Here is a 14165-nt window from a genome sequence, read left to right on the forward strand (position 1 = left end):
TTAGTTTGTATTTCCCTTTAATTCCTGTAAAGCACTTTGTATTGCCTTGTTGCTGAAAATGTGCAATATAAATAAAATTACCTTTACCTTTTCATAGTCAACAATGAACATATCTTTTTGGATCATTTTATTATTGTTTTTTGACAAATATATATGAAGATTTTCCTATAAAGGAAACATTATTCTCAAAGATACGTTTACAGCAAAGTCATTCTCGCAAGGAGATGGCAAACACAGAAAATAATCAGAGACATGACAGAACTAACAGTTTCTATTTGTGCCAAGGAAATATAAGAGTGAGTCTTAAAAAATAAAAAGTTGGTAAAAGTGATTAAACTCAGTGTCGTTTCTGATTATGAGGGTCGAGGGGGCAGAAGATTCTCAAGTAAAACCAATGGGACAATGCTGACCATCTCAATTTCATGATAAGGGATAAAAATCAGTTTCTCATCAAGGCACAAGCACTGAGAACCATCACTGGGGCTTTGTGTTTTTCCATCATATTGGTCCCATTGGGAGATACAACTGTACAAACTACAAAGTGAAAGAAAGGAAATAACAGAGCATAGGATTGAAGGATGACAACCAACAAAAATTTAGTAATGTACAGGGACAATTGTCCGTGAAGGCTAAAACAGTCCTTTAGTTGGGGGGTACGAACGTCCACTTCCTCTCAAACACACTACTCAAAGCTTCAACCAGAGGACCTGTAACCCCTACAGAGAATGGAGCTCAGAGAGGGATCTCTTCTCTTGCTGAATGAAGTCCTGCAGACTCCTTTTCCCCTGCCTGAAGTTGCTCTCCCGTCGCGAAAATGGCAAAATGACCTGAAGTCTGAGGAGCGTTTCAATATTACTAAAACTTCTGATCTGTGATGTCTTGAGCGTATCGAGCACAGTGGCTGGAAGGTAACCTGCCAGAGGATCCAACCATTTCTCCTTCCACGCCTTCATCTCAGAGTGAAGAGAGGACTGGTCTGGCAAGTCCTCCTTGTACAGGCGAAACACAAGACCACTAAGAATGCTGGTTTCCACTTTGAACATTGCATAAGGCACAATCTCCAGGCATCTTAAAGTATCCAGTACCTTGTCTGTGAAGAGGTCGTCAATTTCTGCTATCGAGTGCTCCACGACTTTCACGCTGACAGATTCTTTGTAAAAGTCACTCAGCGGCTCTAGAAGAACTGAATGCAGCATCTGAACGTTTAGCTTAGAAGCCAAGGAGACCGTTTCCTCAAACCAGGACTTGTGATGGACGTCAATCTCGCTCTTCAGCTTACCAAGGGACGCTTTGAGATCAGGCAAGGTATTCACAGCAAGCAACATATCTAAAGGTTTACCTTGAAGAGACTGACTTAGCTTTTTAGTTAAGCTCAGGGCATTCTTCAGCACCACAGTTGAAAAGATAAACTCAAAGTTTCTGATCGCGTCAAAAAAATGTGACGCTTGTTGCTGGTCTGAAGTACTTCCCTCTCCTTTCAGCTCATTCAGGCAGAGCATAGCTGCTTCCAAAATTTCTACCATAACCTCATGCATATCATGACTCTTCTCCCAGTTCTTGATGAGTTTGTCTCTCAGCTCACAGGCCTTTGCCTCATCCTGCTGGAACGTCAACATGATCATGTCTTCCAGCATGTTCTGGCGTTCTACATCCTCTGTGAGCCAGTGTAATAATTTATCCATGAGGACGGATCCATTGGCTGCTTCTTCAGCAGGGGAGGATCTCGCCAGCCAAACATTGAGGGACAGAGCAGAGCTAACTGTTCTAATAGCCTGAGGGTATTTTGTTGCAATGGCTAAACTTACAGCCCTCATCTGAGCTCCTGCTTCACCAACACTTAGTGAGGCCTGTCCTCTGCAATACTCCATGTTGAGTCCCCACTTCTCAGACAGGGCAGTTTCTATGGCCTCGGAAAGGACATCAGAGTCCTCGGTGAAAGGGATGAAAGCCAGTGTTTCCTCACACTGGATGTCCTCTTTGTTTAAGTACCTGATGCACAATGGGATATAGAGCTCACCATCAATTTCAATCACTTGCTCAGTTATGACCGTGAAGAACTGAGAGTCCCAGAGTTCCTTTAAGATTTGTTCACGTAGCTGCGGCTCGTAGAAAGACACCGCCGTTCTAGGTCCTTCAGCTACCTTTTGAGTCATTCCCCTATCTGGTGCTTTCACCTCTTCATCTGCAGGTTTCTCTGCAACACTCGATTCCTGGGATTCTGCTGATTTCACATCGAGGTCCCCTAAATTTCAATAAGAGAAAACAAAAGTTATACTCCTACCCTGAATTTAAACAGAACACAAAACTTGGTTGATAATGATGTCACCGAATAAGCAATACATCAACTTACTTCTGTCCAACTTCAGTCTTTGGAGAACTTTCATGACCTAAAATGAGTTGAAAACCTTAGTTATCTAGCATAGATAGCAACCACAGATTGTTCTCTTATCACTGCATTAGTCATATGAGCTCATTGTGAAAGTACTGTACAATTTTGCCTTGCATTTGAATGCTTCTTCTGGGTGAATACAACTTCAATACATTTTAAAGATTTTGGATTTATAGTGGATTTTATCTTTTTCTAAAAGCCTCCAATATATCAAAACTCTCCTATCCATTCAAGTTTTCCATTTCAGCACTCAATTTTACAAATGGAGTTTCCCCATCGGCCTTTCAGGGTTTTGGACAAAACATTGACCTACTTGGCCAGGGTTATTTCCACACATCTTGAAACATCAAACATTAAAGTTGATTTTAAGACAAACTTACTAAAACAGATTTGAAAAATCAGGATTGTTTAAAGCAAAATTAAATATTACTTTCATTTATCAGATTTTGGCAGTTTAAAGTCACAGTTGTAACTGCATTTTGTTAGTGAAAATGTTCAAAAATGGGAGTAACAATGCTTAGTTTCACATCTAAATCAGGTCAAATTTAACAAATCACAGGTTTTACGGAAGACAAATTGCTCTAGCTTTGGCGAGTGCTTGGGACACCCAACCCTGTCCAGGTTTCAACCACCTGGCCTAAACTGGCAGCTCCAATAAAAAAGAAGTTGGTTAGGTTGAATAGTACCAACCCAGGGTCCACCCCCAGCCTGAACATGCTGAAACACCAGCAAGTTTAACATTTATCTTTATTTCAGTTCCCTTTGGGAAAAAATAAAGCATTTGAACTGAACTGAATAAGCAGAAAGCCTGCTCCAACATCAACACCTCTTAAATCTTGACTGAAAATTGCAGCTGTCCATGTGGACAAGCCAAATACATTCTGGATCAAAGTTTTATGGGCAGACAAGACGAAAATTTAGGCATCTGGCCACAACGTCAGGATGAATGTTTGAAAGATTAAAGACGAGGCTTTCAAACCTGAGATAACTGGACCAGCTGTTAAATATGGTGATGGTCCCAATGCCAACACTAGTGCTTGGATAGGTGGATGGGAGAAATAGGAGAAGGCAGCCTTCCTCTTAATATTTCCACTTCACTTCAAGCAGCTAAATGGTTGAATTTTAGAGACAACTGGGTGTTCTACCAATACAGTAATCAAATACATAAAAACTAATTTTAGCCTGCTTTATCCAATTCAGAACCAATCTTTTGGATAATATGGACCTGGAAATCGGCGGATTACATTTAAAAGGTAGCTATGTGCCAAGATAAGAAGAGTAATCAAAGGTCTAAGCAGATCTTTGCCAGAATTGCGCTGATGGCAACAAAAAGCATATGGTTTCTCTCCAAACTTACCAAAATTAGACAGGGAGTGTATATGTATATATATCCGAGTCTATTTAAAACTACTGCAACCAATTCTCATTTATAAAATTTAAAGTTTATATTATTAAGACATTCAATATTTTTCATTAGTATAGTTAACTGGCTAAAACATCCATGTGACAAGTGAACGTACCTGGGACAGACATGGAGTGCTCTCTGGATCAACCTCCATGCACATCTCAATGACTTCTGGGAGTCTCTGCAGTGTCGTGGAGTGCAACAAAAGCATCACTTGACTGATCCGGCTGCCTCTGCATGTTGTGTTTTTAAATAGATCCCTCATTGAGTTCAGAGTGGTCTTCATCAGGTCACACTCCATACTGACACTCGGCAACACAGCAACCAGTCTGAGCAGTAAGGTAACGGTTGGGTGGCTTTTGGACTCTGGATGAACAAGTGCTTCAGCGATAGATGTTGGAAGAGCACTATCTTGGTATTTCTCTCTCCAGACGGCAGCCCAAGCGTTAATTTCGTGCTCAGCCATGTCAGGCTCAGGAAGATCTGCAAGGTAAAGGCTGAAAGGCTTGTCTGTGGCCTCTGAAAGTATGGGTTGTGGATTGCAAGAAGGAAGCAGTGACAGGACAGACAGAGCCTTTAAATGGTTTTCTGAGAAGCAATACTTCATCTCCTCGATCAGATTATGGAGTAGTGGAATACTCAGGTTTTCTACATAGTAAATCTCTGGGGAATCATAGCTATTAACTTCCTCTGAGAAGCACACTTGTTCAGGAGCCACCTTGGTCGCTAACTGGAATGCCTGTTCAAACCAAGTGGTGTGCACAGAGCTCACATTTTTTAACATTTTCTCAAGAGTTGCTATGATGGAAGGGATTTTTTCCACCTCGCAAAGGATGTCAGCAGGGTTTCCGCAGCGGAAAACGGTGCTGCAGTTACGAAGAGGTGCACAGGCGTTCTTCAAAATCACAAGAGTGACAATGAAATCCATGTTCCTCAGAGCAGCAGACAGAACCTGAGCATGCATCGACTTGGCGCCTGTGGCACTAGAGCTAACAGCATCCAAGCAGCTGAGTACGCCCTCTAATGTATCAGCAAGGATATCAAAAAAGTCCTCCCGTTTTTTCCACCTTGAGCAGCAAGTTTCTGGAATTTCCTCTAAAGCCTCTCTTGGCATGTTTAAAAGCCCATCAACAGCCTCTGCCAACTGTTCCTCTAGATCAGGAGATTGGTCGAAGAACAGCAGCAGGTCTTCTGTGATGTCCAGCATTTTTGCCACAGAAGGACAAGGCACACTACTGGCCAACCAATGAGCGAGACCGCAAGACTCACTGGGCGTAACAATACAGAGCGGATAGTTGTTGAGGAAATCTAGAGACATCTTCTTCAGGCTTTGATAACCTGGACCTAAATGCATGAATGCTTGGCCTCGGCACTTCGACATGGGCAAGCCCCAGTCTTCAGTAAGAATCTTTGCAAGGTTACTTGCTTGCCTGTCAACGTCGCCATTTTCATTAAATGGTAAGAATCCAATCAGTTCCACTTTTGGAGTAGATTCGCCAACGAAACGAGTGAAAACAGGTAGGTAGGTTTTGTTAGTAACTTTAACAGGTTTATCAGTGATCAGGGAGAAAAATGGAGACTCCTGTATTTCTTTTAGTATGACATCTCTGATTCCGTTTATGAGGAGGTTCTCCATTTCGTCATCACTAATCCATGGTATGCTTTTGCCTTCACTTCCAAACCAGTGGCACAACTTCAGCTCCTGAACAAGAGGTTCTCGGTCTTCCTCAGAGAGCTCACAGAGACTGCGTTTCTTTTTCCCCAGGAGTGCTGCCAGCCTAAAAACTGTAGCCAGGCTCTGACGGTTGTCTCCTGTGAGCCCATTCTCATCCGTGGCTTTCATTTCTTGGATCTGCAACTTCTCAGGAGACTGCTGAATACTGAGCTCCCCAACTTCGTCCTTGACCATGTCAACTAAATACATCAAGGAAAATGGTTAGAATTACCAGAAAAACAGGCAAAAAACTAAATTATAAAAATAATATCTTTACTGTTTACCTTCCATGTTATTTTCAGAGTTCTTGATGAGACTCTTTGATTCCTTGTCCTACAAGAATAGCAAAATAATCTTATTAAATTAAACAAGGCTGTAGAGTAAAAAACAGAACGGTGACTCTACGTCACAGTAAAGAATAGGGGTACGTACCAAACAGATGCCCTCCAACGCTTGTGGCGTAACCTTCAAACACTGGCTGACCATACGGTCCAGGTCCCTGCTGAAGTCTGTGCTGACGTAGAGCATAGCCAAACACACAGACCTGTCTTTGGGATACGTGCTTCTCAAGTAGTCCTGGAATTTCTTGTGGCGCATTACAACACCACAGTCCTCTAGCGTGGTGCTGGGAAGGACAGACATGATCCTCAGCAAGGTATTGATGTTCCCAAAGTACTGCATGAGCGGCAGGCGTAACGTGTGAAATATGGAGCTCGGGATAGTCACGGATGCCACCTTAGTCTTCCATGTTACTCTCCAACAACAGAGCTCTGTGAAGAAGTTGTCTGCATCAGGGAGGTCGCTGCTATAGAGAGGCGGCTTTGACTTCAGGCTCTCGAACATGTAGCTCACTGTGACTGAGCAGGGAACAAGGGAGAGGAAGTTCAGAGCTTCTTTGTGGTCATCTGAAAAATGATCCTTTACGGCATTGATGAGGTTATCTACGAGGGGCACACTCAGGCAGTCTTTGTAATATGTGGCTGGCTTTATCAAGCCATCTTTTGGAAGAGAGTTGTCAGGCACTTCGATCTGTACTCTAAGGCTCTGTGCTATCGCACAAGCCTCATCAAACCAGTTCTGGTGGAACAACTTCATATTGGTTTTCACTCTGTTCAGAGTGGCCACGATACCACTGATTTGGCAAAGCTGGGATGCCGCACTGAACTGATCCTTCTGGATACCTGCGCTGAGCTCTCTGGTGAAGGAGGAAGCATTCTTCAAGACCACCATGGAAATTATGAAATCAAACTCCATGACTTTGCGCAGATGGACTGCGGCTTGTTCAGAAACAGAGAGCTTCCATCTCTGTGGGTTGTTCTTGATCTTCTCCAGACATTCGCTTAGGGGCTCAAGCATCTGCACAAACACCTCATAAGAGTCATGCTTCTCCTGCCAAACAGTGCAGAACTTCCCCTGTAACTCTTGGACCTTTTCGTAGCTCTCTCTCAGGCCATATGCTATCACATGGTCAAGTTGTTTCTCTAGAGCAGCACTGCTCCCAAAAAATGTCAAGATTTCTTCAAATGTATCCAGGGCTCTTTTAACAGCAGGCACTGGGATTGATTTAGACCACCATGTGTTGAACGAATAAGCAGAACAATGTGTGCTGATAGCGAGCGGATACTTCTCCTGCACTTTGCAGGCAAAGGCTTTGAGCTTGTAGGAAACATCACCAGAGCCAAGGTAAGCTTGACCTCTGCAGTTACCTAAATCCAGGTGCCAGTCCACAGTTATTTTTTGCAGAAGACTTTGCACCATGACGTCACATTCCAGATCTGCCTCAAGAAATCCTACCAACTCTAAGCGCATGACATCAAAACTGTCAACAAACCTAATGAAGATCGGAAGGTATTCTTTGTCTCCCAGTTTCACAACACGGTCGATGATGAGGGAAAAAAACGAACTCCCCACCTCGGTGAGGATCCCCTCCCTGACTGCATTCTCACACACTGTGAGAACTTCCTTCATTTCAGACTTGGTCACATACTCCACCTCTCCATCCTGAGCAGGACATGCATCTGTGTGCAGCTTGCTGTGACTGCTGTAGGCAGCCACCACTGCAGCCTGCAAAGCAGATTTAAGAGCTTCCCTATCAGTCTCTGCACATTTCATCTCCACGAGCCTATCAGCATCCATCTCTAGATTTATTCGCTTCAGTTCTTCCTCAGCATCCTTCTCAGCGTGGTTTCCATGGACAGTCACTGAATCGAAAGATGGTGAGATTACAGTGTTATGATAAAGAAGAAATCCATTGCAAAGTAAATTACAGATAATCTCAAATGATCCCTAAGTGAGTCTTAATAACGACCAGTGTTTAAAAAATAAATAAATGAAAGAACTGCTTAAAATCCAGACATGAGAGAATAAATTTCACGTTTTATATGTCTATATTTATTTATTTATTTATCCCATCTTATATTTATTTGGACTTTGAATTCAGGTAAACTCTATGACAGATTATTAGTCTTATTTTTTTTTTTTTACTACAAGAATAACGTCACAACCAGAATACAGTCATAATATCAGGGGAATGAAGTAGTAATTTTATGAGAACTCAAAAAATGAAACTAATAATTAAAAAAAAATTATGAGAAATGTTGAGCATCTTGTGAAGTTATACTTTTTTACATAAGTTTTATTAGTAAAGCCTAATGCTTAATAGAAATTGTTTTAATACATCAGCATAAAATTTTTTCCTTGTAATTTTAAGATACATTTCTGGTAAAATTGTGTCTTTATTCTGCGAATATGATTACTTTATTCCCATAATTAAACAAAAATTCTCATAGCTTGGCCCTCATACTGGGTCTTACAACTCCCAGAAGAGTAGATTGGAGGAAAAAAAGCCACTTTTTTATAATAATTTTGTCATTTGTAATTTCTTTTTGTTAGTTTTTTTTTTTTTTAAGAAATGTAAGCGAGTAGGGTTTTTTTTATATTAAAATTTGGAAAATGGATCTGGTATGACATCTCAGCCTTTTCCAGACTTAGTGTATTTGTAACAAAATTCATTAAGAGTGAAATTAATTTACGGTTTCAGGCTTAAATGCACCAATGTCAATTTGATGAACTTTAAGATTGTGTTAGAATTGCAACTAAATTGCTTGAAATTACCTTGTGAAGGGTTCTCTGTTATGGCATCGTCCTGTAAAACAGCAAAACAAATGCACTTTAACTCATAATGAACAGTAACCTTCTACATGCCATCTTGTATTCAGCCTGTGTTTATCTGCTCACCATCTGCAGCAACTTCAGGATGTCTGGATGCTTCTCGATGTATGACTCCACCATTTTTTCCACACTAAAGTGCACGTCCTGGTTCACGTACACAAATGCCATGTTGCACTGTCTTTGTTCCTGCGGAGTGGCTTTCAGATAGAAATGACATCGCTCCAGTACCATGTGGTACTGTCCGTACACATCCGCCTCCGCGTTTACACACGGAACAGTCCCCAACACCCTCAGCAAGCTCTGCACATTTGGGTAAAACCCGATATCTGGAATTTTGAGGGTAGCAAACACCGTGGTTGGGAGGATTCTCCGCTTGCTTGCGTGCCTCCACTTCACCTCCCAGCATCCCAGCTCTTCGTAGAATGTGTCGGGACGTGCAAGGTTGTTCAAGTTGGCATCGGCTACTTTATCCCTGCGAATGCTGAAATTGTGATCAGCCATGTAAGACGGGACCAACGAGAGCCATCGGAGAATCCTCACCATCTCGGTGCTGAACACTCTCTTCACTTCTGCAACGAGGTACTGCAAGATGGGCCTACTCAGAGTCTCTCTGTAGAAGTCCTCCAGTGGGGTCTCGTTTGGGTCCACTTGGGCCATTTCTGGTTTAGTGATCTCCACGCCCAGTTTCTTTGCTCGGCCGACTGCATCAGAAAACCATTTCCTGTGAAATATTGCTAGCTCTTGTTGGTATTTGCTGACCAGCTTTAAGGCATTGGAGATAGTATACTGCAAGGTACTGCTGATGCTTATTATTCCCCTGAGACTGGAGTTAAGTATGCTCACACAGCAGAGTGTGTTCTTCAGAACGACGAGTGTGATGATGAAGTTAAAGTTCTTTAGAACCGGCTTGAGCTTGGCCATCTGTTCGGCCGTTTCTTCATCCACCTTCGAAATTATCTCATTGATGCAGGTAAGGAATGGCTCGAGGATTTCTAGCATGGTCTGGAAGGCGTCAGTGCCATATTCCCAAATCCCACTGAGAGCAGCTTTGATCCGGTCAACTTCACCCTTTAAATGCCCATATGTCATCTGGATCTTTCCATCCAATCGTTTGCTCAGCTCTGGGATTCGTCGGAGTAATAATGCCACTTCCTGCACAGTATCTGCAACCTTCTGAATGGAGGGCACAGGCATGCAGCGGATGATCCAAATGTTGAACGCATACGGGTCACTTGGGGAGAGCACTACTTGTGGAAACTCTTGCAGGATTCGGCAGGTAAGATCCCGCATTTTCTGACACATGCTTCCTGTGGAGAGATAACTGAGTCCTCGACAGTGCTCCATCCTCAAACCCCATTTATTTCTCAGCTCAGAAAGTAGCATGTAGAACAGATTCTCTGCATCCAAGTCGCACGGTAAGAAGCCAATCAGGTGCTTCTGGGGGAAACCTGCAATCGTTACCGACCGGATGAAAACCGGAATCTGCTCCTTTCCCTCTATGTTCGTCACGTCCTGGACAAGAATGGAGAAGAATCTCGACAGTCTGAGGCTGTTTTGGATCTCCTCCTGCATGAAGTGTTCGCCGAATTGCAGGATTTCCTTTTTGTCTATTTTCTCGACACAGATAGGATTATGAGCCCGCTGACCCCGCACACTGCCAATTGGTTCATCCGCGCTGCTGTTTGCCCCATTGATGCTGAATCCCGTCAAAGCCAGGATTTCCTTAAAGTAAATCTTCAGAGTTTCTTTTGCTTTTGAGATGGCTACATCCTCTTGAATTTGGCTTTCCTTTTGAGGTACTTCCATTTCTGTCAGCTCTTCTTTCACATCTGGTGCATTTTCTGGTGTGAAATAATAATAGAAGCATAACAGAGAAGCTGAAATGATTGTACAAACTCATCATCTTTTAATGCAGCGACATGTTTTTGGGATAAAATCAAGAAATTAAATTTCCAGCAAACTGAATAAGTTACCTTTTGATTTCTTTACAACAGCAGCTTCTTCTCCTGACTGGATAAGGACACATTTGATCATTAGGGTTTTTATGCTCAAATTCCAAAAGGACTCATTTTAAACACTAAAATGTATACTTACTGGGTCTCTAGCTCGCTTCCTGTTACATGATTCATGTTGAGTCACAGGAGCAGTAGAGTCAAATATGGTAGGAACAGCATCTTCCTTTAACACACAGCTTGATGCAGTCTGAAAAAAAAAGAGATTTTAAATGTTAATTGTTACGTGCATAATAAAGATTCTCTGGTATTTTGGACATCTTATTAAATTACTCACAGTTTTTAGGATAGTATATAAAGTTAATAAACTTTCACCCAAAGTTAAAGATTTTTTGTACAGTTTAGTCACACTGCTAATGCAATGTAACTTTAGTGTTAAGCAGTGAGTAGAATCCCCACAAAAAAATTATAAACATCACCAAATGATATTGGGTTTTATCTGTTGAACACATTTAGACCTGATGCAACACGTAGGTGGTTCTGTTCAGACTGCAAACCTTTTACATGCTGGTTTAACGTCGTAGCTGCTGAGAAATAAACAAATAAACCAATAAAGTCAACCAAGTCCCAGGAAAACGTGCTAACACTAACTCTGTTATTCCTGGTAGATTTGTCATCATAATGAAAAGAGCTTAAGAGTAAGTGGTAAATACCACTGTGGCTACAGGTGACTACAGCATGTTCGTTTACATTAGCATGCATTGGTAAAATTAATAATTCAAACAATAGTGCAGTCTACAAATGTAAATACTACACAGAAAATGAATTAAGCAACCTGCAGAACACTGCAGAACTAAAATGACTACAAATGACAACACACCAATCTGGTTGGGCAGGTGACAGACAGTCTCTGTCTTCTGGTTTTGTGCCTCATAAACTCCCTCATGCAAGATCCTCTTAATCTTTCCCGATCTGTCGGAAAAAAAAAATCTACTCTGGCTCTAATTCACCTCATTGTTTACTTTTCAGCATAAAGCTATTAACCTTGTACTGGCTCAGGTTGCTTCCTCCTGCTACGCTGCCCCCTAGTGGCTGCGTAGTGTGAGTATTCAGCTACTACAGCTTCCCAGTCATGCATTAAGTTGATTTTCCACAAACACAGTTACCGCGTCAAGAATTGACACCAGCTTCATTCGTCTCTAACTGCTGACAGGACGAGCTCAGGTTTGACTCTTACCAGTTGCTCAATCATGGAGGGATCAAAGTGTTTTGCACAAACTTTGTACAGCTTGTGCAACTGCTCTGGCGGCTGCGATGCCAAATCCTGGCGATGGCAGTTGATCAACCATTGCTGGCATCTGAGAAATAAAGGAGATAAATAATGTCATTAAATAGCCTGCCAACCACAGACTCAGGAAAAAAAACAAACAAAAAAACAAAACAACAGTAGTAATAGTTTCTCTAAAATCTCCTTTGCACCAAGCCACCATGACTCTGTGTGCTCTTTATTCCATCTTTCCAAGCATGTGATGAATTAAAAGTTGCATGCCCAATCTGACTGATTTCCCCCAGATTATTTAGTCTGGACAACCTTTGATTGAAAAAACAAACAAACAAACAAAAAAACAAACAAACATGGAACATGGCTCATGTCATGCTTTTGCTGCTGAGAATATAACTTGGCAATACAATTTCTGAAATTAACTGTATTTTAATATGCGAGAGCCTTTTTATACTTTGGATTTAGCATGAATTACATACCAGTTTTTCTGTAAAATATTTCAGGCTTAGTTTAATGGGGTGAATGTACAAGTAAAATAAAGTAAGCAAAACAAACAAAAATTACAATGAAAAAAAACTTTTGAATTTGTATTTTAAAATTTTTACTGTTTGTGTCCCATGGCAACTTCCAATTTTATTTCGGCCCACATGCCCAAAAGTGTGGACACCACTGCTATAGATGGCGTGTTAATAATAAAAAAAATCGATATCCTGATTTGTTGCATTTTGACAAACTAGAGGTTCCACAAATATTAATTTAGATCGCAAATAGATTTTACGTATTTTTAAACTTTGAACAAAAACTGATCAAAGGTAACCCAGATTACTGAAAAGCTGTGGAATAACCCTTTACTCAGCCTGCGCGTACCGGGGAGATGGAGGGATTTCAGCCGGAAGACAAACCATATAGATATCTCGAAACAGAAAGCAGTTTTTTCTTCTTCAACATAAAATTAGTCACAATTAGTCACTATAGCGTTATTATCGCCAGTCATCTCTAACTGCACAAGTTAAACTGTGCAAACTTAGCTTTTCACACTTGCAGTAGAATTTATATAACTAAGCATGTTATTAAAACCGCAACGCCAAAACACTGCTACTCGAGATGTGTTCTTGCCAAACTGCCCCCATGTCAGCCCGTGATGCCCCTGTGGACTGTCTGTTGATCCGACAGCCATTTACACATTTGTAGGGAAAAAAAAACTCCATTACGGCTATTTTCCTTGAGATTCATCAATTAATCAAAGTCAGGCATGACCTCTTATGAAACAGCCCTGGAAGTCAATAACGGCTAACAAACGTGTTTGTTTCACACGGACTTTTCTTTTAAGAGTAACATGAGTCTGCGCCATTTTCCACAGAGTTGTGTCACTATTAGCTAACATGATGTAAAGCTAACCCCATCGCTAACAGTCCAGGGCTAACACATTCATTTTGCAAGCTATACGCGGCTTATTTCTGCTCAACTTTTGCACGAAATGAGACGAATCCTTACCGCTCCGGATCCAAAGGGAAGCTGAAAAGCGGAGTGGTGTTTTCGGACCCCTGCTGCTGGTAATCACAGTTCGCTGCAGCGCAGCAGTCAGTCATTTTGGACTGTAGTGTAGCTAGCAACTTAGCTAGCTTAGCTGGCGGTTGCAAGCTGGTAAGCCCACTAAAACCAAACTCTGTCTACAGAGCCATACCTTGGACATAAAATGCAAGCAACACCTTATAATTTCTATTGTACTTTCGTCTAGTGCCTCTTTGGTAAACTAAAAACCGACTAATTCCATGCTTTCCGAAGTTGAAGCTGCGAGCTAAGCTAACAGTGGCCGAAAGCGTGTTGTCCTATCAACCAGGAACTAGTATATGCTATACCACTAGTTCACCAGCAGAGGGCAGAATGGGACAGATAGCTTTCTGTTTTATAAATGCACTCTGCAACAGATACGGCTTTGTGATTATTCATTTACATCTTGTAAATAGTAACACGTAGTATTAGGGCCACGCTAAGAAAATTATAAGAAAAATGAGAGAATAAAGTCACATTACGAGAATAAACTCGTATGAGATTAAAGTAATACGATTGCAGTAATATTACCACTTCTCGTATAATAATAACTTTATCCTCATATTATTACGATTTAATTCTCGTGTTACTTCGACTTTATTCTCGTAATATTATGACATCATTTCGGGGGGGGGGGGGGGGGTTTTTTTTTTTTTTGGCCTTTATTCCCCAAAAAAACTTTTTTTTTATTTTTTTAATTA

The 14165-nt window shown here is 41.4% G+C and overlaps 1 protein-coding gene across 1 annotated transcript; it reads right to left on the reverse strand.

Annotated features, from left to right (window-relative positions):
* Positions 1-112: 112 nt before the first annotated feature.
* Positions 113-13792, reverse strand: LOC106951576 (uncharacterized). Its single transcript, XM_015039210.1, has 11 exons — positions 13408-13792; positions 11869-11989; positions 10774-10881; positions 10653-10689; positions 8746-10520; positions 8623-8653; positions 5941-7709; positions 5793-5841; positions 3910-5708; positions 2351-2387; positions 113-2242 (listed from the first exon to the last, which is right to left on the reverse strand). The coding sequence occupies exons 1-11, from the start codon at positions 13500-13502 to the stop codon at positions 717-719; spliced, it is 7347 nt and encodes a 2448-aa protein (XP_014894696.1). The 5' UTR covers positions 13503-13792; the 3' UTR covers positions 113-716.
* Positions 13793-14165: the final 373 nt, after the last annotated feature.

This window comes from Poecilia latipinna, unplaced genomic scaffold, assembly GCF_001443285.1.
Source record: "Poecilia latipinna isolate Pla-1442-1.1 unplaced genomic scaffold, P_latipinna-1.0 Scaffold465, whole genome shotgun sequence".
NCBI lineage: Eukaryota > Metazoa > Chordata > Actinopteri > Cyprinodontiformes > Poeciliidae > Poecilia > Poecilia latipinna.